Source organism: Podospora bellae-mahoneyi, assembly GCF_035222275.1.
Source record: "Podospora bellae-mahoneyi strain CBS 112042 chromosome 1 map unlocalized CBS112042p_1, whole genome shotgun sequence".
In the NCBI taxonomy this organism is placed as follows: domain Eukaryota; kingdom Fungi; phylum Ascomycota; class Sordariomycetes; order Sordariales; family Podosporaceae; genus Podospora; species Podospora bellae-mahoneyi.
Window position 1 is genome coordinate 6,682,234 of NW_026946359.1, and position 24,426 is coordinate 6,706,659.

The 24,426-nt window shown below is 54.7% G+C and overlaps 9 protein-coding genes across 9 annotated transcripts; 5 read left to right on the forward strand and 4 right to left on the reverse strand.

The window, feature by feature from the left end:
• Positions 1-174: 174 nt before the first annotated feature.
• On the reverse strand, positions 175-4,716 carry QC761_119800 (uncharacterized protein). The gene is made up of 3 exons (XM_062875262.1): positions 4,011-4,716; positions 1,076-3,467; positions 175-1,024 (listed from the first exon to the last, which is right to left on the reverse strand). The coding sequence occupies exons 1-3, from the start codon at positions 4,359-4,361 to the stop codon at positions 525-527; spliced, it is 3,243 nt and encodes a 1,080-aa protein (XP_062738507.1). The 5' UTR covers positions 4,362-4,716; the 3' UTR covers positions 175-524.
• Positions 4,717-5,264: 548 nt separating this feature from the next.
• Positions 5,265-6,189, reverse strand: QC761_119810 (uncharacterized protein). The gene is made up of 3 exons (XM_062875263.1): positions 5,984-6,189; positions 5,615-5,908; positions 5,265-5,561 (listed from the first exon to the last, which is right to left on the reverse strand). The coding sequence occupies exons 1-3, from the start codon at positions 6,011-6,013 to the stop codon at positions 5,454-5,456; spliced, it is 432 nt and encodes a 143-aa protein (XP_062738508.1). The 5' UTR covers positions 6,014-6,189; the 3' UTR covers positions 5,265-5,453.
• A 24-nt stretch (positions 6,190-6,213) lies between these two features.
• On the forward strand, positions 6,214-8,076 carry IPI1 (rRNA processing protein). Its single transcript, XM_062875264.1, has 3 exons — positions 6,214-6,528; positions 6,587-6,659; positions 6,712-8,076. Exons 1-3 carry the CDS (start codon positions 6,481-6,483, stop codon positions 7,605-7,607), a joined length of 1,017 nt encoding a protein of 338 aa, XP_062738509.1. The 5' UTR covers positions 6,214-6,480; the 3' UTR covers positions 7,608-8,076.
• A 298-nt stretch (positions 8,077-8,374) lies between these two features.
• Positions 8,375-11,747, forward strand: QC761_119830 (uncharacterized protein). The gene is made up of 7 exons (XM_062875265.1): positions 8,375-8,687; positions 9,447-9,841; positions 9,899-10,092; positions 10,148-10,588; positions 10,649-11,140; positions 11,194-11,546; positions 11,569-11,747. The coding sequence occupies exons 2-6, from the start codon at positions 9,483-9,485 to the stop codon at positions 11,508-11,510; spliced, it is 1,803 nt and encodes a 600-aa protein (XP_062738510.1). The 5' UTR covers positions 8,375-8,687; positions 9,447-9,482; the 3' UTR covers positions 11,511-11,546; positions 11,569-11,747.
• Positions 11,748-12,099: 352 nt separating this feature from the next.
• On the reverse strand, positions 12,100-14,189 carry QC761_119840 (uncharacterized protein; the record flags this gene model as incomplete). The annotated part of the gene is made up of 1 exon (XM_062875266.1): positions 12,100-14,189. The coding sequence occupies exon 1, from the start codon at positions 13,852-13,854 to the stop codon at positions 12,100-12,102; it is 1,755 nt and encodes a 584-aa protein (XP_062738511.1). The 5' UTR covers positions 13,855-14,189.
• A 160-nt stretch (positions 14,190-14,349) lies between these two features.
• On the forward strand, positions 14,350-16,033 carry QC761_119850 (uncharacterized protein). The gene is made up of 2 exons (XM_062875267.1): positions 14,350-14,751; positions 14,834-16,033. The coding sequence occupies exons 1-2, from the start codon at positions 14,580-14,582 to the stop codon at positions 15,592-15,594; spliced, it is 933 nt and encodes a 310-aa protein (XP_062738512.1). The 5' UTR covers positions 14,350-14,579; the 3' UTR covers positions 15,595-16,033.
• A 737-nt stretch (positions 16,034-16,770) lies between these two features.
• Positions 16,771-18,907, reverse strand: QC761_119860 (uncharacterized protein; the record flags this gene model as incomplete). The annotated part of the gene is made up of 2 exons (XM_062875268.1): positions 17,724-18,907; positions 16,771-17,410 (listed from the first exon to the last, which is right to left on the reverse strand). The coding sequence occupies exons 1-2, from the start codon at positions 17,747-17,749 to the stop codon at positions 16,771-16,773; spliced, it is 666 nt and encodes a 221-aa protein (XP_062738513.1). The 5' UTR covers positions 17,750-18,907.
• A 276-nt stretch (positions 18,908-19,183) lies between these two features.
• Positions 19,184-21,012, forward strand: QC761_119870 (uncharacterized protein). The gene is made up of 3 exons (XM_062875269.1): positions 19,184-19,449; positions 19,544-19,755; positions 19,819-21,012. The coding sequence occupies exons 1-3, from the start codon at positions 19,375-19,377 to the stop codon at positions 20,885-20,887; spliced, it is 1,356 nt and encodes a 451-aa protein (XP_062738514.1). The 5' UTR covers positions 19,184-19,374; the 3' UTR covers positions 20,888-21,012.
• An 868-nt stretch (positions 21,013-21,880) lies between these two features.
• On the forward strand, positions 21,881-23,894 carry QC761_119880 (uncharacterized protein). Its single transcript, XM_062875270.1, has 2 exons — positions 21,881-22,056; positions 22,119-23,894. Exons 1-2 carry the CDS (start codon positions 21,949-21,951, stop codon positions 23,790-23,792), a joined length of 1,782 nt encoding a protein of 593 aa, XP_062738515.1. The 5' UTR covers positions 21,881-21,948; the 3' UTR covers positions 23,793-23,894.
• The last annotated feature ends 532 nt before the right edge of the window (positions 23,895-24,426 follow it).

Genomic DNA, 24,426 nt, shown 5'->3' on the forward strand with positions numbered 1-24,426 from the left:
TTGGGATTGGGGATAGGTGTGGCGCAACTGTGGCGTTGACAGGTGCGTGATTTGATGGATGAGAGGAGTATGAGGCAGGCATGGATGAAGCATTGGACTATTATGAATTGGTTTGAGGGAGCATATGTATGGGTGTCAATCAGTGGTGGGTGTGTTTCAGGTTGTGGCAGCGGGTTGGCGAGTATTGTTCATTCAGGGCAACCAGAAATATACATATACCAAATCTGAACCCCTTTTCAACATATCCTTACACTGTATGTATGGTCTCGTATTTTAACAAAATGCTGAGTTGTCCGGTGGTTGCCATCAAGTCCACACCTTCAAGCAAAACCGACCCAAAATCGGGTATCAACACCATCATGTTCAATCCTATAAAACCTAAATAATAGACCCATAAAAACTCCCTCCCCAAAACCCGACTGATAATTAAACTCGATATGTTGTAAAGTGGTCAAGTGTTGCCCTTCTTCTTCCTACACTCTTCTCCAAACCGTAGCATGTCATCAATAGTCATTAGCCCATCTTCAGTCCACTCTCAAAATCACCTTCCAACCCAACGCTCCCGCCTCCCTAATCGCGCATGCCAGACAGCCTCTTCTTCTCCGACTAACAACCACATTCCACCCCCTCTCTGCACACACCGCCCGAGCCAACATCTCCATGTCACTGCCGAATTGCCGTCTTCTACTCTCACTGTGCATCTTCTTCGAGGCGCTCTCCAGCTTTCCCTCAAAAGTACCTCCAACTGGGGAGAGAGGGGAGTTCATGCTGTAGCTGTCTGACCGGCTGATAACCGGCGACAGAGGGATCTCGTGTTCTTGCGGTTGGGGCTGAAAGCCAGTGATGCAGTCTACCACGAGGAATTTTGCCGCAGGAGGGGAGGACGAAGCAGGTGTCTGGCTTGGTTTGTGAGGGGCGTTGGAGTAGTCACCCAGCAGAGCTTCAAGTGTAAAGTCTTTCTTGGAGAATAGCAGGTCCGAGAGATGGAGCGCAGTGTATGCGAAGTACTTGTGAAGGGGATGGCCTGCCGTATTGTTAGTTACCAACGATAGGAGTGACAGACAGAGAAACCTACCAAGAACAGTAGCAGCCTTACCACTACCATCACCATTCAAATCCACCTGCCGAATAGTCGGGCTGCTTGGCGACTTCATAATCTTGACGTGCTGCGACGGCACACACGGGTGCGCAGTCACAAAGTTGATATCCTTCACCAGCGAGAAGGTGTGCTCGGTCACCTCCTCCGTGTCCATATCCGTAACCGTAAAGCTAATGGCCGCCGGGTAGGTGTGAATCTCGGGAGGCCGGCTGCTGACTTCTGAAACCGGTGTTACTCCGTTGCTCTCACTAGGTGTGGTGTGCACCGAATCGGCCGGCGCGCAAAGCTGCAATGCCTCGAAGCCGATGTGGATCAGAGGCGGGACCCTGTCCCGGTAAATGTTTTCAAATGGAATGATAAAGTCCGCCGGCAGAACAGAAGAAGGGTCGGCGTCACCGAGAACGTTGGATTCGTTTTCAATGGCGCGCTTGCCCCAGAGGCGAGCCTTCTTGTCGACATGGAGGGCGTCTTCGGCAGTCTCTTCGACTTCGATGTTGACCCAGCCGTCTCCAAGCCCAAGAGGTGTGACATCACTCGAAATCCATCCCATGCATTCTACGGCACCCTTGCCTGCAGCGAGCACACGGCCGACGATGCAAGCAGTGCTCCAGAAGCTCTTGCCAGAGTAGACGAACCCAGCACAGAGGTTTGCCATGGGGCCCAGCCTCGCCATGGCTTCTGGGTCGTTCTCCAGCAGAGTTGCCATCAAGAAATGGCACAGTCCTTCCCCGGGCAACATCAGGCCGGACACATAGCTCTTGGAAAGCCAGCCAGAAGAGTGCATTGCAGCCGAGATCTTTCTTCGTCTGGATGCCACCCGACGAGACTTCGAATTGGGTCTAGGGACGGTAAAATACGACGAGCGTTGACTGTCGGCTCGGCTGCTCGGACTGGCGAGGGGTGTGGTCAACGGAGTGCCTTCCACCACGGCGCGGCAGTTGTCAGAGATTGTCGAGACATAAGACTTCTCATCCGGCCACCGCAATCTCCTGGCAAAATGCTCCAGGCCCTTAAGCTGACGCTGCACGTGCTTTCCTCTGATGAGATAGGCCGGATCATGGTGATGATTTTTATGGCCATGTCCATGCCCATGCCCGTGTTCGCGAGACAGAGACATGCGTTTGGTCAACGAAGCCAACCACCCAGAAGAAGGCTTCTCATCTGATGACCTCTCCGCGCCCTCTGTCTTGACGACCTCGATGTTTTCCAACCAAGCTCTTGCAAGGATGAGCGACCACTTCACCGACTTGTTCGCATCTCTCTCGAACCGCAAAATCTCCGCCGGTCGAATACTCTCCACTCCCAACTCGTCTCCCTCCGTGATTGCATCCAACCTGATGAGCAGCTCACAAGCCAGCAAGATCTGCATCAGCAACCAATACCTCTCCTCAAAGATGTCGCCCGACGAATCTCCCGTCCCGATCGAAGCCCCATCATCCACCTCATCCCCCAAATCATTCCCCCACAGCAGCTGTCCCAACCTGATTCTCCACTCCACGTGCGAGAAATCAATCCACATGTTCGGGGCCGCCAGCACCTTGACCAAGGCCGAAATCTGCACGGCAAGACTGTACGGATCCCGGTGGTCCAGCACCTTCGTCGGCGGGTGGAGAATCTGGAGGAACAACTCATTGTAAAGTTCGCTCGAAACCCTCTTCTCCCGCAAGTGCTTCTCCGTATACCTCGCCCCATTCTTGATCAGCTGCTCCATGATCAGACTCTCCTCAATATGTCTCAGCCCGTCCTTGGACGTCAGCATCTTTTGCCTCTGCTCAATCACCGCCGGGGTCCTTGTGCCAATGCTCTCAAACCCCCATTGCTCTTCCTGGAGCGCGTCTGCTACCGACAGCTCCAGTGCGGCTTGGTATCCCAGGCTGCCCTTTTCCAGCCCAAACATGCTCAGCATGTTCGGCCGCTCGCGGCAGCGGGGGTAAAAGTGAGCTCGGCGTTTCTGCTCCGAGGCCCGCTGGGCGGTGGACCGGTCGGCGTGGACATCGCGGGTGATGTGAGGCCAGGCCGTGACGCAGCCCCAGGCCTTGTCTTCGATCTGCGTGTGGTCTGTGAGATCCCTGATCTCGAGAGACTCGTCCCAGGGAAAGGCAACCGAGGGGTGAGGTGCGCCGGTGTAGTGGCCCTCGGAGCGGGCAAAGTACTGAGGTGCTCCCGAGAAGAGCTTCTCAACCTCCGAGTCTGTGAGGGTGGCCATGATGCGGGCGATCTTGAGGGTTGGCTTTGGGGGTGGAAACCGGGCCTGTTCGCTACCAGGCGGAGGTGGTGAGGGGAGCGGCTTGTTCGGGTTGACGGGGGAGCGCGGGGACAGCGGCGAGAGGGGTGAAAGTGGTGTGGACCGTACCGATGTCTCCAAGGGCTGGGTTGTGTATCACGAATTGGTCAGCCAGGAACACTCATTGCTTCCAAGTATGGTCATGAAGAAGGACAAATGTATCGTTAGAAGGAGTCTGGAAACTATCCAAAGGTCTTTGCTGAGGTGGTTGAGGTTGTCTGGAGTCCCGCAAGGTTCCAGTCTGCCCTCGTACGATTGGCGCAGGAACCAGTCTCGGGAAGACGTCGAGGTCACGCGGTGTCCCTCAGGGGTGACGACACTTCGAGCTGTTCTCTACTGGCAATCCTAGGTGCACCCCTCCGTCGGTGGCTTGGCTTTCCAGATTCTCCAAGCTGCAGGAAAGAGGCCATTCGGGTTGTCACCTCTTCAGAACAACCTGGAACCAAGTGTTTGCACTGGACGCTCATTGTTTTCTGCCATTTGGCCAGAGCAAACAAGACAATGGAAACGAGGGGTAAGAGACACACCCAACGGCTATCGATTACCCAACAGTGCAGGTTTCCCCAGACCGGCAATCAATAGGGAAAATCTGGGGAAGGGCGGAGGTCGGGGTCGGGGCTTGCTTACCTCTACCGCTGTGCCTCCTCGTCTTGGGGGCCATCTTCCCCGCTGAGGGGTCGACTCTGATGGTGCTGGTGGCTGCTTTCCCACGAGTCGGCTTCGAAGGTCGTGCAACAGGTCCCTATTGAAGCCCCGCCGTTCTTTCTTGCCGTCTCTGTTGTTGACGTCTGACGGCTTGCATGCTTCGGGTTCGGCGGTCGAGCTTGTTGTGCTGTTGATGCGACTTGCAGCGGGTGGTGAGGGGCTGCTGACGTCGCTTTCCTCTGGCGTTGACGAGGTCTTGGCATCGTCTTGCTCTGGGGGATCACCCCTCTTGTGGCCCTTTGGCGATCTTCGCAATATCGAGAACGAAGGCATGGTGCGGAGTATGTAATATGTGCTCGCAGTGTCCTCGCAGTGTCCTCGCAGTGTCCTCGCAGTGTCGTGCCCGCTTCTTGGGTCTGTACTCCCCCGGGGTGGTCAGGTTTCATCCAATACTGCAGCCAACCCAACTCATGCCGGCCGTCGTGTCTGTGATGCTTGTGCTTGTGGCGGCCAGACGGCTACTCGCAGGACACATTGGAAAGAGTTCAAAAAAAGAAAAATCCCGAGTCGATCACAGGAAAAGAGGGGACCCAGGATGACCAGGAGATCAAATATCAAGGCGGTAGAAACCTTCAGACGGTAGATAACAACCTGTTTGAGATGGGCCGAAAACGGACGTCACGGAGCGTGGGAGCGAGATACAAGAACCTGGGTCTAATGTCCGTCAGTTATATCATCAAGCCGCCCTTCCACGCGGAACCCAAGCGATGAGTTGGAAACAAGGAAGCCAATCGCGGACCCAAAGAGGCAGGTCTCTGCTTCGATTCGCAACTTGCTGCATTATTCTGCGATGGTTATTACGATGGGCGAACCCCTCCCCACTCTCCCCACGCTCCCAAAACACCCAAGATAACATTGTACACGGTGTATTAGGATCAAGGATCGCGGGTGTTATGCGCATTGTTTGAGAGCTCGAAACCCTAGTACCAGCTTTTGATATTCCAGGAATGACCTCAGGCGAGGTCTAGTGCGTTTCGTCGTGGCTGACTGAACCAAGCCTGGAACTTACACGTGTCAACGGCGACATCTGATTTGCTGGTTTTGATCCGTAGCCCTTGGGTTCACCGTCGATTCTCTCTCGTTGAATGGGTGAGCAGGAATAGCATACGGGTGATTCCGTCGGTTTTGTCCGAATTGAGCGGTGTCGTACTAACTTTGACACAACTGCTAAGATTGTTCGTCACCGCGGTGGGAGTTTTAACGTATTATCAGCCGCCTCATGGGAGGGTAATCTCGGGGTATCATTTCAAGTTTTCAGTAAACGCCAATAACCTCAACTCCTGCTGCCATGTTTGAATGAACCGTATTCATGTTCAGACTGCCGGATGCTAACCAGCCAGCCCTCCTCGCCCGCTTCCTCATTGTTCAGCCGCTATTTGGCTTGTCATGAGCGACAGCCAGTATGAACTTGGGGTCCGTGATGATGACAAGTTCTTGAGTGGCGGTACGCAGCCTTTGCAGTCGAGCTGTATCCTACAGAAACATCAGCTTCAAGCGCAAAATCCCAACAGCATCTCAAAACCCACCTCCTTATTCAGGTCTTGCACGAACTGTTCTGTTACGTCGACATAGTTCCAAACAAGGGTTGCAAGCTCGACCACGCCCTCCCCATCAGCAGTTGAAGGTTCGGCCGCTCCGTCGCTTGGTGCATCATTGGAAATCGATGGCTTTGAAGATTCGGAGCTCTCCTTGCGGAATAAATCCGTGTTTCCGCCTGTCTTCAACACATTGCCCGTCTCGCGGTCAAGGACTAGAATTGCCTTGACACCCGGTTTGCCCAGTAAACGGTCAAAGTTCTTGCTGATGTACTCAAAATCCGTCTATCCAGTCCTCTGTCAGATTGGTAAAAGGTCGCCATCTTGGATGCCATCAAGTGGCTGGGCAACGCAACATACCATTTCCGAGTTGTCTGCCATTGTTTTCATGACGGAGCAATGTCGTGACGGGGAGCGGTGAGACACAGAGTGCTTGTCTTGCGCGTAGAGTTATGTTTCATGAAATCAGATCAAGATAAAATGAGTGTATCCATGAAGCTGCCGAGCGCTCTTCTAGTTCCTTGTTTGCTTTGAATCTGAATACTGTGGAGTGAATCCGAAGCTTCTCCATATCATCAAATGCCAGCTCTCAGCGATCAACCCCAGGACGACCCACTGTGGTCTTGGCCCCACACACCCCCTGCCTGCGGAAAGGGTCTGTGCTCCAGCTGGGAGTGGGCCCCCCCACATTGGCGACAGCTTGTCAACGAAGGGCGGACCATTCTGCCCGGCTTCACCGCTAAAATTTCCAGTCGACCCTACCTTATCCCAACGTTCACATCGACATCGTCGCTGTTTGCGCCAGCCACTTGATATATTGAGAATTCTGAGGGTCGTCATCACCTTAAGACGTCAAGATGGGTTCGAGTATGAGAAAGAAAAGGGAGAAGAAGAGGGACTTCAATGTACGATATCGCAAGTCGTTTCAGTCCCAGAAACACACAACTGATTGATGCATCCTAGAAAGCCAAGTTGAAAGTGGGAAGGGAAAAGGCGAAGGCGGCCAATTTCACAGACACCAGCTTCAAATCAAAATGTACATCTCTCCACATTCCCAGATCTACTATGCATGTGCTAATACACCGTAGCGATTCACATCAATCAGGGAGCCCTCACATCGGACGGCATAGACTCGGCCGAACAATTCAAGCAGAATCTATCACTGTGTATCTCGGCGAAGTCTGATACCCAACGGCGCGAAGCCGTCGCCTACATCACCAACCAAATATCATCAACCCCGCCAAACAATCCAGTTGGGACGTCAGGAGTCCTGAGCAAGCTGCTTCCGCTGTTATCAGATGCGTCAACGTCGGTACGCGCCCAGCTTCTGAAGCTGTTCCGAGCATTGCCGCCATCAGAGGTTGGGGCGCATGTGGAGAAGATTCTCATGTACATCCGCGGGGGCATGACCCATCTTTCACCAGATATTCGCACAGACACGCTCAACGTCCTGGATTGGCTTCTCGATGTGGCAGGGGATGAAGTGGTTTCTTGTTCAGGGGGCTGGTTGAAAACAATCAACAGCTTCAGCTCCATGCTCGGGTGGAATCCCAGTGTTGGCTCAGCCATGACCAGCAAAGGCTGGACGACGGCATCCAAAGCCACTCTGGGCACTAAGAAGGGCCCGGAAGCTCAGGCGAGACAAATCCAAGCTCTCGCCAGGTTTCTCGAAGTCGGCTTCAAGCCTGAAGCTCCGATTCCTGTCCAATCTGCGGCTTACTGGGACAACATATATCGCCTGCCAACCACACCGAATCCCTTTGCATATCTCAACCTTTTCGGGATACCACGAGACGAGGAAAACGAAATGTACCTCGATCGTGGGTCGCGGCAGCGTGTTTTCGATGCCAGATGGAGAGCCACCATCGCGACTGGTATGGAGGGTGCCAGGAAGGAGGGGGGAACGGTTGGGAGGGCTGCAGCTGCGCTGGGGAGAGCCTTGAATGGCGGGTTTGATGGTCCTGAATCTGGATCTGAAAATTAGCATTTTGTGGAGTTTGTTCTTTGATGTTTTCGGATTCCTTTTGACTTACGGAGTACGGTATGGGATCTAAGCGGCGACCCTACTTTTTTTTTTTGTTTGCTTGGGCTTTCGCTGCTAAGTCACTTTATATCAGGGCTGTTGTTTCTTCTGGCACTTTCAACCAGATGCGTGTCTGCTTTCTTTCTACCTCACCTCCCGCCTCTTTATCGCTGCAGGCTGCGGCTGGCCGGTCCTCTGCTTTCCCGTGCCATAGAACAGGTTATGTGCCTTCCATGGGGCATGGACAGCAGCGGGTTCTGTTGACTGGGAACTGTACAGTTTGGATGAACAATGCAGTTAGTGGTGTGACAAGCATTCGTTTCGATGCGAGACAACCCGCGAGCCATGTTCTGAGGTGCTGCCTGTCGTTATGAACCAAAACATCTTTGCAGCAACATAGGAAACATACCTAGAGCTCCATCGCAACGCACAACTCCTGAGACCCCTGAGCCTATCCGTTCCCATCCCTTGATTGCATATCCTCAAGCCCAAACGAGGGGTGTATGACAAATCTGTTGGCCACCATAGAATACCACCAGATTCCGGCTCAGGCCACAATAAAGAAGATTAGAATCTCCAAATGCTGCCGTGACTAAGCACCATTGCTGCCGAGACTTGGAAGCGGACCCAGCCGGAGCAGGTACACATCACCAACGTCGCCGTCGTTGTCCTTGTTCTATTGAGTTCCGGCCCCAAACAGCGAATCTTCAGCGCCAAACGCCGGTCTTCAACAACCACCCCATCAAGCCCTAATCTGCTGCCGGCCCCGTCATAGAGTCCCGTAATAAAGGCACATAAAAAATCCGAACCTGTCCGGAACGTGCCGGTTCCTTCTCAGAGAGCTACGGTCACTATAAGCCGGCCATCACTGCTGTTGCCGGCATTTCTCAACTGTCTGGGTATAAATTCCCGGTCACGTTGCCCTCCCCCAGATCTTTCTTCCTTCACCACACAACCACCATCCTCCGACAGGCCTGTTTAAAGACAGAACTTCACACCACCACTTCTCCAGTATCTATCAGACAAGACTGTCAAACCACAGTAAGTACATCTCATTCTCACCACCACAGCAGCTTTCCTCTCCTCACCCTGTCCTCTCCCTTCCTCTTCCTCACCACAGCCAGTCCGTCAGTCTTCTGTTGGCAACAACGCCGAGGACGTCATCCCTCCAGAGACCGCACTGCCCTTTAACGCCCTCGACCAGTGCCAACGACTTTTAGTCACGCCAGGGTCAGTCATATTCTTGTCCTTGTCCTTGGGAAGCCCGGCAGGAACGACGTGTCGCTGCTGCCGGGGTTAGCCCCCGTTTCCCGCACCTTCAAACCTATTCCACTTCACCCAGGATGGTCGGTCCTTTCGTTCCTTCCTCAACACCACAGGGTAACCTCCCCATACACGTCATATAAGAGGCGTTCCTTCCCCTCAAACCAGCCTCAAGCACCTTGATCGCCTGCATTCCTTGTTGCCTTTCTGTCCTTTCACCTTCCCACTGCCCATCTTCTTCCACATAGGACTTAGGTTCTTCGCCCTTCTGCCCTCTGCCCTACCTATTACCCTTTTCGCTCCCGGCCTGACTGCCTCCCACTGTTGTCTGCCTCCCACTGTTGTCTGCCTCCCACTGTTGTCTGCCTCCCACTGTTGTCTGCCTCCCACTGTTGTCTGCCTTCCACATTCAAATATTTCCCCGCTCTCTCCTCTCCTTTCTCATCCCTATCTCTTCTTCTCCCACCCTCACTCTCTTTGAAGACCTTTCTTTGGTCCTCACCTTCAATGCCTGTCCTTCTCTAATTGTTTTGTCAGAACCTCGTCGACCTACCATTCTCAATCGCCATCGTCATGTCTGATTGGGACAACAAGAACGACCAGACGACCTCCAACGAGGTTGTCGACTCCTTCGCCACGGGCGATCTTGCCGCCGCCGTCCCCGACCTTAATGGTGACGGCGAGACCAAGCCCAAGCCCAAGCCCAAGCCCGCAAAAAAGGTCTACAGTGAGGCCGGCTCTCAGTGGACCCAGCAGGTCCCTTACAACTACAACGAGTTTGGTGATGAGGGTCACCATGACTGGGAGCACAATGCTGTCGTCTACGAGTTCGACGGCGAGATTGGTGATGTTGGCCCTGAGCATCCTGCTCTCGAGATCCAGCTTTTCGGCGAGCCCGAGACTCGCAAGAAGCAGGGCGTCGACTTTTCCAAGTAAGTTTTTTCGACTCTTTCCTGACCTCTCACATCGCCAAGCTGACTTTCATGTAGCATTGCTGAACTCGAGGTCTACCAGGAGGGCCCTGCTCGCGTCGACCCCATTGCCAGCTTTGAGACCGCTGGCCTCCATCCTGCTATGCTGAACAACGTTAAGCTTGCTGGTTATGAGACCCCGACTCCCATTCAGCGTTACTGCCTGCCTGCCATCAAGATGGGCTATGACGTGGTCGCTGTCGCCCAGACGGGTAACTATCCTCTTACTCTGTTTCTGAAGACAGATTGACTGACCGTCTTGTACAGGTTCCGGCAAGACTGCCGCCTATCTGATTCCCATCCTGAATCAGTTGATGGGCAAGGCCAAGAAGTTGGCCGCTACGCGTCCCAATCCCGCCGCCTTCCGCGAGGGTGTCGACCAGGCTGTCCGCGCTGAGCCCCTCGTTGTCATCGTCTGCCCCAGCCGTGAGCTGGCTGTTCAAGTCTTCACCGAAGCCCGGAAGTTTTGCTACCGCACCATGCTTCGCCCTTGCGTCATTTACGGTGGCGGTCCTTCCAGTGAGCAGCGCGCCCAGCTCCAAAAGGGCTGCGACGTTCTCATTGCGTCTCCGGGTCGTCTGATCGACTTCATGGACGATACCAGACTCTTGACCCTCCGCCGTGTTCGTTACATGGTCCTTGACGAGGCCGATGAGATGCTTCACGATGACTGGAAGGGTGACTTCGACACGATCATGTCTGGTGGCGGTGAGTTGCTTCCCATCCAACGAGTTGGAAACAGGATTATGTGTCTTAACTCATGAACAGAGATCGAGGAGGGGAATGTGAGATACATGTTGTTCTCGGCCACTTTCCCCAAGCAATTCCGGGACTTGGCCAAGAACCATCTGGCCGAGACTCATGTCCGTCTGCGCGTCGGTCGTGCCGGTAGCACCCACCGGAACATCAAGCAGGTGGTTTATGAGACGGCTCCTTTCAATAAGAAGTCGGCTCTCATCGATCTTTTGGAGTCTTTGCCTCCCACTCGCACCATCATTTTCGTCAACAGCAAGCGGACTGCTGACGAGTTGGATGACTTCCTCTACAATTTGAAGTTTCCATGCACATCGATGCACGCCGACCGCACCCAAAAGGAGCGTGAGGCTGCATTGCGTGGTTTCCGCAGCGGGTTGGCTCCCATTCTGATCACCACTGGTGTCACTGCTCGTGGCATCGACGTGCGCAATGTCATGCACGTCATCAATTACGATCTCCCCTCGATGGACTACGGTGGCATTGAGGAGTACACTCATCGCATCGGTATGCTGACAACCGTGATTCTGAGCATCTTGCATGTTGCTAACCATTTCCAGGTCGCACTGGTCGAATCGGCCATCGTGGCATGGCCTCGTCTTTCTTCACCGAGCGCGATGAGCCCATTGCCTCCGTGCTTACCCGTACCCTTCTCGAGACCGGCCAGGAGATCCCGGATTTCTTGGCTGGCTACATCCCGGAGGATGTCGCCCATCTCCGATTCGAAGCTGATTCAGACTTCGATGAGACCGAAAACGCTGCGGACAACTTTGGCGGTGATGCCAACGATGGTGGTGATGGCGGTGACGACCCCTGGGGCGCTGGTGATGCTGCTCCGGTTGCCCGGCCGACCGCCGAGAAGGATTCTGGTTGGTAAATCAGGGATGACTTCACATTTGTTCTTTTTTTTTTTTTTTTTTTTTTTTTTTTTTTTTGATTGATTTTGCCTGGGGTAATAATCTTGGGAGGTTTGTCGGATGGGTTCGGAAGTTTACCTGGAAATTTCTGCTCATATGACCGACAACTTGGGATGGGATGATACCTTAGCATAGCTGTTGCGATATGCTTAACCAACAAAGAGAACTAACTGTTTTCAGTGATCTGCCTGGTCTCTTGTGGTGCGATCTGTGATTTGGTGATGAGAAGAAGGCGTTTCTGGCCCTCCCACCGACAGGACTTCCACCAAGGCTGGTTGATGCGCCTCGGCATCATCAACATGGGAGGTAGATATTAACAACCTTGGTGGCATCTTGCACTTGATTAGTGTACTATTTTCATACTCAGGTTCATAGCATGGCAAGGTCGATTATCAAGATGACATTTCCTGTATTTTCTGCTTGGACAAAGTTCTCCGGATTTGGGTGGGCGGTAGTGAGCACAAAGTCTCATTTGAGAAATTGAAACTAGCATCATTTTCTTTTTCTTTTCTTTTCTTTTTTTACACGTGAACAACAATTCACCTCTGCTCAGTGTTTTACTGGCGACCCTGAAGCCAACCTCCAAGCCCTCAACGGCAGGGCCTGCAGCTGCAAGACCTTGGGTCTGATGTACAGCACAAACGTGACGACGCCTATTGCGACGCACAAAATGTTGACAACATGGTACCCATCCCTCTGCATCTCGCATATCCCCCCTCCGGCCAGACACGTCTCCTTGTCCGCCTGAACAGCACACGAGAACGGCTCCTTGATCAGGGGCGCACCCGCCAAGGCAATTTTCTCCCGCTGGGCAGCGGTCAAGTTGTCCAGGTTATTCGGCAGACAAGTGGCGCTGGTGAAGTAATCTACCAGCCTGAGGATGAAGAACCTGGGAAAGGTCCCGCCCAGGTTGCAGACCGTTGCCAGCAGTGTCATGTACGTGCCGCCAATGGTCGGGTCGGCAATCCTGGCGTGGAAGGCCGAGACGGCGACGAACATGATTGTGTTTGTGAATGTGGAAAAGACGTGTTGGAGGATGACCATGAGGAGGTAAGTCGGGGTGACGGTGCCAGAGGCGGGAAACATCGAGACGGTGAACTGTGCCACGAGGGCGGCGACGAGACGGCCGGCGAAGCCCCAGGACCAGAGGCGCATGGGGGTGAACTGCTGGGACCACTTCCCTGCGTAGTATCCGAGGCCGATCTCAAAGGGGAAGTCGATGAGGACGGTGAGGGCCATGTTGCTTGTGCCGAACCCCTTGTCCAAGAGCTTGAGGGAGGTGACGGCGTCGTTGGCCTGGAAGCCGATTTTGGCAATGAGGTGGACGACAATGATGGTCTGAATGTTTTTCAGGTTGAGGATCTTCCACATGGAGGAGTAGACGTCGAATATGCCGTCTTCGTTCTTCGTGCGCTCTTCTCGTTTGAAGAGGAAGAGGCCTAGGGTGACGAGGATGTAGGACCAGCCCCAGAAGGTTAGGTAGCCTCCGAGAGACATGACTCCGTGGTCGAGGGGGATGGGGCGGATCCAGCGGTTGGCAAAGTCAGGCGAGTTGAAAGCCAGGAAGACGGTGTAGGACATGAACTGGCCGGCGGTCAGGCCGACGGTTTGGGCGGTGGAGGCGTAGGAGATGTTGGCTGGGGAAAGGAGGGTGAGGGCCCAGCCGTCGACGGCGATGTCTTGAGTCGCACACATCAGGACGAGGAAGAACCACCATCCTGTAAAGCCCCAGACTGTTGGGCCGCCGGGTTTGCCTGTTGTTGCCATGAGGGCTTCCACTTCAGAGCCGAGCCAGAGCATGCCGATGCCTGAGAGGAGCTGGATGGGGAGGATCCATGACTTGCGGCGGCCGACCTTGGGGGACCAGACTGCGTCGACGACGGGGGACCAGAAGAGCTTGAGGGAATAGGGGTAGGAGGCCAAGCTGAAGATGCCGATTTCGCCGTAGGACATGTGGTTCTTGAGGAGGAACGGGACGGAGCCGGTGGCCAGGCCGAGGGGGATGCCCTGGAGGAAGTACAGGAGGACGAGGAGACCAAAGTTCCTCCTGTCTTGTCTCGGCAGATCAAAGAAGCCATGGCTGCTCCCGTCGCGGTCTTTCGGCGACGGGTCGTTGTCGAGGGAGAAGGATTCGCGGGCCATCAGGCTGGCGGCGGCGGCTTCGGAGGAGGAGTCTTGGGCTTGGGGGATGTTGCGACGCATCACTTCGGTTGTGTTCATCGTGGAGGAGGTCTCCGCCTTGCCTGACCCGGGGGAGCCGCTTCGAGTCGTCGGCGATTTGGCGCGCCGGGCTTTGGCACCCATATGTACGTGTAGTGTGTATGGTATTCGGGGGGTCTGTTCGAGACTTGTGATATTCTTTGCGGATGGCGCAGAAAGTCGGGAAGCGACTGGTGTGGGTTATGTGTAGATTCAATGACAGGACGCGCGCAGAGCAGAAGGGCTCATGGGACAGCAAGATCGAAATCGAGGGATGGAAATACTGAGGTCTAGCCTCTTGCTTGGAAACGGTTAACGAGAGACGAAGTTGACAATGAGGCACCGAGGTTGTCGTTGCTCCAACGGCCTCTTTACAAAACTGGCCTCTTTCTCAACGCCCCCCTGGCGCTCCAACAAGGACCAAAATCAAGCCAAGCCACGTTGCGCTGGGCCCGGGGGCCCGGAGCCTGGAGGCGACCCCCTGAAGGCGGTAGAGCCTAACTGTTTCCGGCAGATCGCGGGGGAGCTAGCTGTGGCTTGACTGCCAAGTTTCAAACCCCGCTCTCACCGACTTCCTGCTGCAGCTGCATTCCCCAACTGCCCTGTTCAGGTTCAGTTGGCAGTTGAAGGGCGCTAGCCGGTTTGGTTTAGCGTCCGGCAGCCAAAACTTCTGAAGTTCTGGAAGCCCATGGCGGGGCGGGCGTTGCCAGGCATCCTTGGTGACATGAGTGTTTTGACTGAACAAATATCCGCGGAAAATCAACAAGGATTCTCCATCATTGAATCTCGCTTTTACAGCAGCTCTAGTCCTCTTGTGACTGATATCCCTTATGTCGTCCTCTTCAGCTTCTGCTTCCGATCAATATCTACGCGACACCAACACGCGTCTCACTCATCCTCTCACTCACCCATCACCCATCACCATCACCATGTCCTCCCCACTACGAACCTCACCTCAACCTCCAACCCTCGACGATGAGATATCCGCCCTTCAATCCAAAAGTAACTTCTTCCCCCATTCTCCCGTTACCACGTCACTAACTGCGCCCAGTCAAAGCCCTCAAATCCGCCCTCGCCCTCCAAGCCTCCACCCTCCTCACCAGCCCCTCCACCCTCGCCCTCCTGTCATCCGACCCAAACCTCACCTCCCAATCCTCCCTCCACCAATCCCATCACCTCCAAACCCTCTACCGCACCTGCGCAACCCTCACCCTCTTTCGCGCTCAGGACCCCGACCCCAACGCCGTCGACGCTGGCTCCATCCTCGGTCTGAGGATAGAAGTTGTTTCGAGAGCTAAATTTCTCAGGCCGTACTATGTCCTTTTCAACCGCCCCTGGGCGTCTTCCTCATCCCTCCCAGGGCCGCAGAGGAAATGGCTCAGGGTGCACAGACATACTGTGCCAAGCTGTATCCCCCTGTCTGGGTTAGCAGCGAGATATCTCCCCTCGCCGGATAAGGATGATACAAGGAGGAAGCAGGATCTGGGAAAATTTGCCAGGGGAGTGAGGAGAGAGGTGGTGAGGTATCATGCCAGGTTGGGGACAGTGGCCGATTTGAGGAAGGCTGCTGGGTTAGGTAGGGGAGGGGATGGTGGGGATAAGAGTGGACTGGTGGATATCAGTCCGGCGGATGCGGAGGTTAGGCATGTGAGCGTTGAGTGGGGGGACGGGAGGACGGGGAGGTTGGTGATTGGGGATGATGGAGAGGTGGAAAAGTTGGTGGTGGTGGGGGAGAATGGGAGGGACAGGGAGGCGGGGAGGGAGTTGCTTGGGGGGTTGGGGCTGGCGGGGACGGTGAAGGCGGAGGAGGTTGTGAGGAGGTTGGCGGGGACAGGGGGTGCCTGAGGGAGCGTACAGAAGAACGTGGGAATGTGAGCAGATGGGCTTCAAACACATAATGCGCATATTGGTATGTGTTGTTTACATTCCAACTTTAGGGCATGCCGAGAGCATCGCTAACGTTGATTTAGAGAGACGCCATGCCACACTTGCCGCCTCACCCCGCAAGCTCCTCGCCAGCTACACAGGACACACCAAGCCTTCGGGTCGATACCATCGATCAACCCGACAAGCAGGAGCCACCGACCTACTTCTGAACCCTTCGACCAAAAACGGCCCCAGGGCTGGGCAATTTATCTCCTCCCCTCGATACGAACTTTTTGACCTGCGTCATACTAAGCGACTCGATATCACCGCACTGCCCACCTTCCATGCCGCCTCTCGCTTGTCACTCTGTCGACCACGGCGGACCGAATGTTTGGATGAGAGTGACGCCAACGGGCGGGCTTGGATCACATTGGAGGGTTGCATTGCCGAATGGTCAATGTGCCGCCGGGCATACATTGGGCGGGTTGGACGGCGGGTAAAAACGGTGGGTGGGTGTCCAAAGGTGGCGGTTTGTCGTCCTGTCAGCCAAAGGCTGCCGAACGGCAGAATGGCAGAGAAAGGTGTGGTGCATGTTGCTGTCAGGGGCGGACGCGACTCTGGGGCGGTTTGGAGGCGGGGGGGGGTGTTTACTGGCATCTTCCATGCTCCATGTCTGCGACGAGAGGGCTGGGAGGTGAGGTTTGTCTCGGTCTGATTTTGTTTTGTGTAGCTGTTGATTGTAGCTTGGGTTTGTCGGGGGAGGGGGGTTGAGGTATTGTATAGCGTGCATCTTGGGAGAAGAAAGAGATGAGGTTGATATGTTTTGTGGAAACATTCTTTTTGGCATTCTCTTGCGATGTGGACACAATACATACCTAGCATAGATGGGTCAAGGGGCATTGGGCAACAGCATCACCAATAATTAAACCAAAGTAAACTGTGTGCAAAATACTAAAAGTATTACTGTTCTCATGATTTTTTTTTCCCTTCCCTTCTCCTCTCAAGATATCTCGAGAAACTACGCATTCAGAAAGAAAAAACATGTCTCAAATCTATGAAGTTTTGCTTTTGCTATCAATCCAACCCCGTGGAAAATCCCAGTCATTAATCCATGAGCCTTTTCATATCAAAGCCGAAGAGGTGATTTTGCTTTGCTTAAAGGAGGGCAGCGGCGACGGCGATGACAGCCAGGGCTCCGCCTGCCTTCTGCATGGTTGCAGCTCCGGCGGTAACTGGCCTTCCGGTTGTGGTTGTGATAGGAGGCGGGATGATGGTTCCGATGGTGGTAGGAGGAGGAGGGGCCGGGGTGGTGACCGGGGGAGGAGGAGGAGGGGGAGGAGCTGGGGTTTCGGTGACCGGAGGAGGCGGCGGGGGAGGGGCCGGGGTCTCGGTCACCGGAGGAGGCGGGGGCGGGGGAGGAGGGGGGGGAGGAGGGGCGTGTGTGGGCGTGGTGGCCGTGACTGTCGACGGGGGAGGTGGAGGAGGAGGGGGCACCACGGTCGTGGGAGGTGGAGGAGGGGGAGGAGCCTCGGTCTCCGTCACGGGGCAGATGGTTGTGCTGACAGGAATGGTAACAGTGGTGAGAACCGTCGAGTGAGCCGGGCAGTCGGGGTTGACTGGTGGGCAAGAGGTGATGGTGCGGGTGGTGGTCGCCCAGACGGTGCTGGTGGTCCACTTGCCCACGAACGGGTTGTCAACGGGGCTACCGAGAGAGAAGGAAGGTGCCTCGTCGTGATATTCATCTCCGTGGGCCGCCACATGGGCAGCCAGAGTGAGAAGGGTGGCGACTGTGGTCCTCATTGTGATGGTAGATACCTCTGTTGAAGAACGAGAGACAGGAACGAGTGAATGGTACCGTAGGCACTGAGGGTTAGGAACAGAGAAAGCAGAAAGGCATAATCAGAAGAGGGGATGCCCTCTAAAATACTCGTGCGAGGGAACTCCTGGTGGGGTGCTCAGGGGCTGGGAGAATCAGCAACTGCAGCACGGCAGACAACAGCAAGCAACAAGGGGCGACGATCGGGACCGTCCCTCCATCACCAAGTCTGTCCAATTCGAAAGCGCAGATCTCTCAGGGGGGGAGGGGGAGGAACAGGTTTCGCACGAACTTGCTGTGTAGTGTGGTGTACATCATGTATGCCACCGGGTTTGGTGAGATAAACAAGGCCAACAAGGTACCCTTTGCATGTGGGAGCTTGGCGGCTAAAGAATATAAGGTGTGCCTGGCAATCAACTTCCATATTAAGCTGATCCATGGCCCCAACAGACAAGAAAACCCGACTGCATGACGGAGAGAGACATGCAGAGCAGCCTGTCCTGGAGGGGGGAAAAACAAAGAGGGAAGAACAGTACCCCTGAGTGGCGTCTTTCGGCCCTTGCGTCAGCTGGTGAGTAGAGGTGCCGGACGACGCGACGGACGAAGCCATGGAGGGCCTCCCGCCTCCCAAACGATGTGACCCCCGATCGTCCAGTCGACAATCGGTGCCTGCATTGGTTGCTCTGGGGCCAGCGTTGGTGGAGGGCACAGCAGTGTGCCCCTGCATTTGAGCACAACCTAAGCTCACGGCGGATGGCTTGAGCTGAGCTTGTTTTCCAACCTCTTCCCTCCCGCCCCCCTCGGAAGCAACTGCCCTGGCTTCCCATGGCTGCCGGAGGTTGACACAACGACATCGGCAGTGGTCTGAGAGCAGAGACATTGATATCAACACGGCCGACCGGGTTGACCACGACACAACGCCGTGGATTATGGTCTGCTTGAGCCCGTCATCAGCCTGCCCAAAGTCTGGGGGAAGTGGTTCACCGCAGTCGGCAGTGCTGTCCAGTGGGAGTTGGGACGGCATCCGGTCTAGGAGCGGGGAATCTGCCAGACAACCATGGATGCATCACATTCGTCAGCCAAGGCAAAACACACCACCACCACGCTGTGCAGACAGAGCAGGCACACCAACACCCGGAGAGGAAGGAGGGGAGACGACGGCACAAGTCTGATCAGGCACAGTCGACCGTTCGTTGGCTGGCGGCGGCGCGTGGTAAAACACAGTTGTCCTTCTCCTCGTAAGAGGCGTGGAGGCGAGCTTCTTCATGAATTCTCCATTCAGCCAAATGGGAATGACGGGACCATTGGACGACATGGGCTCAGCATTCGGTCGATCAAGACATCATCTATCTGGGTGGCACAACCATGAGGGCCACCAGTTTCGACGGCCAGGTGGCACAGCGGAAGCCTAAGAACACCTCTGTGATACAGGGGCTTCTGGCGTCTTTTCGGCGTATGCTTGAGGCCAGAGACCGGATACCGAACTGACGTGGCTGAGAGAAGACAAAAGATGGGGATGAGAAGAAGTTGTCTGCCATGTCCTCTTCGCCCGTGGCTGGCTTACTCACCGGGGCCCACCCTGCTGAAGATCAATGTGGCTGAAGGCTCCAAAGGGCCGGCGGGGCGCTGTGGCTGATGGATGCTATGCTCCGCGCCATTGACTGAGACAGCTTGATGCTGCGACAATTCGGCCACATTTTGGTTTCCACGTTGGCAGAGCTGTTGATTTGATGCGCCCGGGTTTCCCGGTAACTTGGAATGTTCTGTTGCCCTTCTACACTATCATTAACTGTGCAGGGCGAGATTGTACGATTACACAGACCTGCTTATTCATACGCTCCCTACATCATCACCGCCGCCCGTCACCTTGCGACACCAGCATCTGGCAACGTAAGCAGATACACAAACACAGCGAGAAGGCCTGCCCCCGCGGGTTCAGGGACATGGCACCAGCCGTAGATGCCGCGACCCGGAAAAGGGTTTTGAGGGTCATCTTTGTTTCCCTGCTGTTGGACTTGGTAAGCATGACATTTTATTTTGTCTTGTGTCTTGGGTCTTGGGGGTGCCGGGCACTTGTACGCATACTGACAGCTCTCTCTTACTTGCCGGCAGCTCTCATTTACCTTCATCCTGCCCCTGTTCCCGAAACTGCTCGAGTTCTACCGCAACGCTGAGGCGCCGCTCGATGCTTCCGCCCCGGCATCCAAGACTCTGCTTTCCGGCGTGCTGGGCTACCTCAATGCGTACAAGGCCGCCTTTGCGCGTCCGATTGAGTCCCGATATGATATTGTGCTGCTGGGCGGGGCTCTGGGAAGCTTGTTCTCGTATGCAACCCGCTTTTTTGCTGGCATATGTGTTCTCCTGTGTTGACGTTGTGTACCCTTTAGTCTTCTCCAAGCTTTTGCCTCCCCCATCATTGGTCACCTATCTGATCGCCATGGCCGGCGCACTGCTCTTCTCGCCAGCATGGCAGGCAACATTCTCTCTGTCCTTCTTTGGGTTGTTGCTGTCGACTTCCGAACCTTCCTCGCCTCCCGAGTTGTAGGCGGTCTCTCCGAAGGCAACATCCAGATTGCTACCGCCATTGCAACCGACATCTCCGATGACACCTCCCGCGGCTCCACCATGGCCCTCATCGGCGCATGCTTCTCCATTGCCTTTACCTTCGGTCCGGCCCTGGGTGCTTACCTCTCTACGGTTCCCACCGTGGCAGCCAACCCTTTCGCTACTGCTGCCTCGTTCTCGCTTTTCCTCATCGTTACCGAGACCGTCTACCTCTGGTTCTCTCTTCCCGAGACCCTCCCCAAGTTGACCGGCACAGACAAGAAGAGCACCAAGTCGGAGGCCAAGCCGATTCGGAGAACCAACTCTCACTTTCTCCTCAACTTTATCCACTTCACTTTCTTGCTGTTCTTCTCCGGCATGGAATTCTCTCTGCCCTTCATGACGTATGATCTGTTTGGATATTCCTCGGCCAGTAATGGTCGCCTGCTTGGCTATGTTGGTCTTGTTGCCTCTCTCCTCCAGGGAGGTGTCACTCGCCGTCTTCCACCGCTCCTCTCGGTCAAGACTGGCGTGTTGGCTTGCCTTGCTGCCTTTGCCATGCTCGGTCGCATCACCACCGTCGGTGGTCTATATCTGGCTGCCACATGCCTCGCTACCACTTCGGCTACTGTTGTTTCTGGCCTGAACGCCCTGAGCAGTTTCGAGGCGAGCGAGGATGAACGCGGCAGGAAGCTGGGTGTTATGAGAAGTTGGGGCCAGCTCGGAAGGGGCCTGGGGCCAATTTTGTTCACCAGTGTGTACTGGTGGGCCGGGAGAGGCACAGCCTACACCCTCGGTGCGACGGGCATTGCGGTGGTGAGTGCTCTGGTGTTGTTCGGGTTGAGGACGCCACCTGGGTCGGTGAAGGTCAAGACCAAGACCTCGTCGAAGGTGGAGAAGAGTGAGCTTTAGTTGGCCGAGCGGAAGAGGTGAGGTTTCGTTGTATCTATTCTCACGTGAACATGTTGACCATAGACATCTTGTATGACATTTGGACTGTGCCTAAACATGAGGAAACAACAAGGGTTTTCTCTCTCCCTCTCTTTGCGTGGCTCTCTTCAGGGCTTCCAAAATGCCACCCGCTCGAGGCTTTCCAGCCCCCCATCCCTTAGCTAAAACTTTGTCTTGTGACAGTGGGCAAGGCCACTGTTTTCTTTTTCTTTTTCTTTTTTCTTTTTCTTTTTCTTTTTCTTTTTTCTTTTTACCCTTTAAAATCATGAGAAAACGACAGGTGAGGTTCCAAGTTGACACCTGCGGAGAAAAGATTAGGTTCTGCCATACATGCCCCCCTATCCATTCCCAAACACCAGAATTTGGACACCGGGAAGCCTCTCAGCGCCCCATTATCCATTTTACAGATAATGTACACTCTCCACGCTCTTCCCCATCCCAACCAGCCAGCCGTGCCTTACACCTGACCAAGTGTCGTCGTTTCCGCCAGGTACCACGTTCCATAGACTCAACACGGTACTTAGACTCTAGCACCCGCCACCAAGGCAACAAAAAAGTGGTCTGCGTGCAGCCCTCGCGGGGAAATGGTAACTCGTCAGCCTCCTAAGCTGAAGACTGCGGGTACGTTAGGGGTTCGATCCCAGCTGGCACCACATGAAAACTGACCAACAGTCGAGAAATAGGTTCGAGTCCCGTCGGCGGTGTTCTTCCGCCTTGTCGAAGCTCACATAATGCACTCCCCAACCAGACATCACACTACTACCGTCCAAGACTGCTGGTTGGCCAAAGACGAACCACCACTCCACACCACGCTAGCTTCATCGGGAAGAGAGACCGAATGGGCATTGAGACTGATACGATGCCTTTGTTGAGGCTCATGTTCACATCACATATTCCTTCGGCTCTTTCTGTACGGCCACGATGACACAGCGGATCTTACGAGCTCCCCCATTCGACGCGTCCCCCACACCGAGGCGTATCACCACAGCTCCCATCATCGGAATCACATCTTGATCCGATTGATGAGTGACTCTGGATCACTGCGGGGCGCTTACACACCTGGACGGACAGCCACCGCATATCGCAAGCCTAAGAAGCAACATTTTGGACGGGCAGGTTCAGCCACAAAGGTCAGTCGTAGTCCTTGGTTACACGTTAGAATCATAGAATACAACATCTTACACCTTCCAAGATGGCAGCCTGTTCCATATCACGAGTCATGAACCATCTTCTGATCCAACTCGTAGCCTTTGCTTGGCTTTCTGAGTCTCCTGCATGGGCGCTCAGCAATGCGTTTGATGTCCGAGAAGCTAGTATCGACAGTGTGCACAATGCCTTGTTCACCCAGATCACTACCTGCAGAGAGATTGTCTCGGCGTTCATCGCGCGTGTCGAGGAGTTCAACCCAACTGTCAATGCCATCATCTCGCTGAACCCAGAGGCGTTGTCGATCGCGAGCAAGCTGGACGAGCGGATTGCCGCCGGCAACGTCACGGGCTCGCTTTTTTGCATCCCAGTGGTGCTCAAGGATAACTACGATGCTGTTGGGACGAACACAACGGGGGCTTGCCTTGACCTTGCCAACAGCAAGCCGTTGGAGGATGCCCCGACCGTCACAGCTCTGAGAAACGCCGGTGCTGTCATTCTCGGCAAGGCAAACCTCCACGAAATGGCTCTTGAGGGCTTGACCGTCTCGTCTCTGGGCGGCCAGACCGTCAACCCGTACGACAAGACTCGGACGCCAGGAGGAAGCAGTGGGGGGGCTGGAGCAGCGGTGGCCTCCAACTTCGCCATCTTTGGCACGGGGACTGACACGGTAAACTCGCTGAGAAGTCCTGCCAATGCGGGCTCGTTGTTTAGTTTTCGCCCTACGAGGGGCCTGATTTCTCGTGCCGGAGTGATCCCCGTCAGCTTCACACAGGACACTGTTGGCGCGATTGCCCGCAATCCGAAGGATCTGGCTGTTGCGCTGACTGTTATGGCAAGTGTGGGATTTGACCCCAATGATAACGTCACGGCCTTGGTCCCGCCAGAGGTGCGGGGCAGGGACTATTCAGCCTCGTTGTATGGTGGCAGTCTGACGGGTCGACGGTTCGGTTTTCTAGACGGCTTCTTGAACCATACCGCCTCTGCCGAGACGACTCCGGTCAACGATGTCATGGCTGACATGGTGGAAAAGCTGAAAGGAGCCGGTGCCACAGTTGTCAACATCACCGAATCCATCTACAACACTGTCACCCTTGCAGCCCTCGACGTCCAAATCTACGAGTTCAGGGAGGTCCTCGACGCCTACCTCGCCCGGCCTCGACTCGGCGGCTCCCCTCGCCCAGACAGCTTCGCCGAGCTGTACAACAGCGGCAGATTCCTCGTCATCCCGAGCCAGTCGGGCATGATTCGATCCTCCCTTGTCTCCTCCACCGCTAGCACAGCCTATCTCGACTCCCTCCGCAAAATCCAGGACCTCACCCAAGCATTGGACGCAACCTTTGTCAGGAACAACCTCGACGCGTTGATCTATCCCCAACAGAAAAACCTCGTCGTCAAGATTGGCTCCCCGTCCCAGAGCGGGAGGAATGGGATTCTTGCCGCGTTGACTGGGCGGCCGGTGGTTCACGTACCGGCGGGCTTCTCGCCTCCGTCGGAGGACGCGCCGATTGGTGTGCCGATAGGGATGGAGATACTGGGGAGGCCGTTTGCGGAGGGGTTGCTGTTGAATATGGCGAATCATATTGCTGAGAAGTTTCCTGTGAGGAGGATGCCGCCGTTTGCTAATGGGACGGTGGAGGCGAGGGCGTATGAGAGTGTGCCGGTGATCAGGCCGGATACGGGGAATATTCCGGGGGTGTATCCTATTGGGGTGTTTTGAAGGGGCGTTGGAGCTTGCTGCTTTTAGTATGAGCGGTGTAAGGTTAGTTTGTATGGAGAGTGTTGTGAGTTATCAATCAAAAATGTTGTTTACTTTTGGAAAGTGATGCAGCGACCTGCTGCTGGACTGGTCAAGGTATAGGGTTGGGGTGGTCGCCTGTGTGGGCGCCCCTGTGGGTGTGGAGTTGCTCCCGGGGATATAACTTAACGGTCGAGTTCGAGAACAACTCTCACGAGGGACGCCTCCAGGGTTGGGTGGCGTAGTGGTATGAGAGGACGCTCTGCATACTGCTACGACCAACGCACCCGGAGAGATTTCGCAGGACTGACACCAGATCTGAGCGCACCCTACGAGTTCGACTCAATACTGGGTCATGCTGCGGAACTCTTTTCTCTTTTTTTTCTCTTTTTTTTTTTCTCTTTTTTTTTTTCTTTTTTTTTTTTTTTTTTTTTTTTTTTTTTTTTTTTTCTTTTTTTTTTTTTCCTCTTTTTTTTTTCTTTTTGTTTTTTTCCTCTTTTTTTTCTTTTTTTATATCTAGCGATTATCTTTCGACTTTTCTTTTTCCTGAATATCGATTCTTATGAATACAGAGACCCACGAGCCGAAGTAATTTACTTTTAACCATCATGATGGA

Coding starts and splice junctions, on each gene's coding strand:
- QC761_119880 (XM_062875270.1), top strand. CDS start 21,949: ATGAGTGACTCTGGATCACTGCGGGGCGCTTACACACCTGGACGGACA. Junction 22,057..22,118: donor GGGCAGGTTCAGCCACAAAG/GTCAGTCGTAGT, acceptor ACACCTTCCAAG/ATGGCAGCCTGTTCCATATC.
- QC761_119870 (XM_062875269.1), top strand. CDS start 19,375: ATGGCACCAGCCGTAGATGCCGCGACCCGGAAAAGGGTTTTGAGGGTC. Junction 19,450..19,543: donor TTTCCCTGCTGTTGGACTTG/GTAAGCATGACA, acceptor ACTTGCCGGCAG/CTCTCATTTACCTTCATCCT. Junction 19,756..19,818: donor GCTCTGGGAAGCTTGTTCTC/GTATGCAACCCG, acceptor TGTACCCTTTAG/TCTTCTCCAAGCTTTTGCCT.
- QC761_119800 (XM_062875262.1), bottom strand. CDS start 4,361: ATGCCTTCGTTCTCGATATTGCGAAGATCGCCAAAGGGCCACAAGAGG. Junction 3,468..4,010: donor GAGGAGGCACAGCGGTAGAG/GTAAGCAAGCCC, acceptor TACACAACCCAG/CCCTTGGAGACATCGGTACG. Junction 1,025..1,075: donor TAAGGCTGCTACTGTTCTTG/GTAGGTTTCTCT, acceptor ACAATACGGCAG/GCCATCCCCTTCACAAGTAC.
- QC761_119810 (XM_062875263.1), bottom strand. CDS start 6,013: ATGAAAACAATGGCAGACAACTCGGAAATG. Junction 5,909..5,983: donor TGGCAGACAACTCGGAAATG/GTATGTTGCGTT, acceptor AGGACTGGATAG/ACGGATTTTGAGTACATCAG. Junction 5,562..5,614: donor TGCAAGACCTGAATAAGGAG/GTGGGTTTTGAG, acceptor ATGTTTCTGTAG/GATACAGCTCGACTGCAAAG.
- QC761_119830 (XM_062875265.1), top strand. CDS start 9,483: ATGTCTGATTGGGACAACAAGAACGACCAGACGACCTCCAACGAGGTT. Junction 9,842..9,898: donor CAGGGCGTCGACTTTTCCAA/GTAAGTTTTTTC, acceptor ACTTTCATGTAG/CATTGCTGAACTCGAGGTCT. Junction 10,093..10,147: donor GGTCGCTGTCGCCCAGACGG/GTAACTATCCTC, acceptor CGTCTTGTACAG/GTTCCGGCAAGACTGCCGCC.
- IPI1 (XM_062875264.1), top strand. CDS start 6,481: ATGGGTTCGAGTATGAGAAAGAAAAGGGAGAAGAAGAGGGACTTCAAT. Junction 6,529..6,586: donor AGAAGAAGAGGGACTTCAAT/GTACGATATCGC, acceptor GATGCATCCTAG/AAAGCCAAGTTGAAAGTGGG. Junction 6,660..6,711: donor CACCAGCTTCAAATCAAAAT/GTACATCTCTCC, acceptor AATACACCGTAG/CGATTCACATCAATCAGGGA.
- QC761_119850 (XM_062875267.1), top strand. CDS start 14,580: ATGTCGTCCTCTTCAGCTTCTGCTTCCGATCAATATCTACGCGACACC. Junction 14,752..14,833: donor ATCCGCCCTTCAATCCAAAA/GTAACTTCTTCC, acceptor TCGCCCTCCAAG/CCTCCACCCTCCTCACCAGC.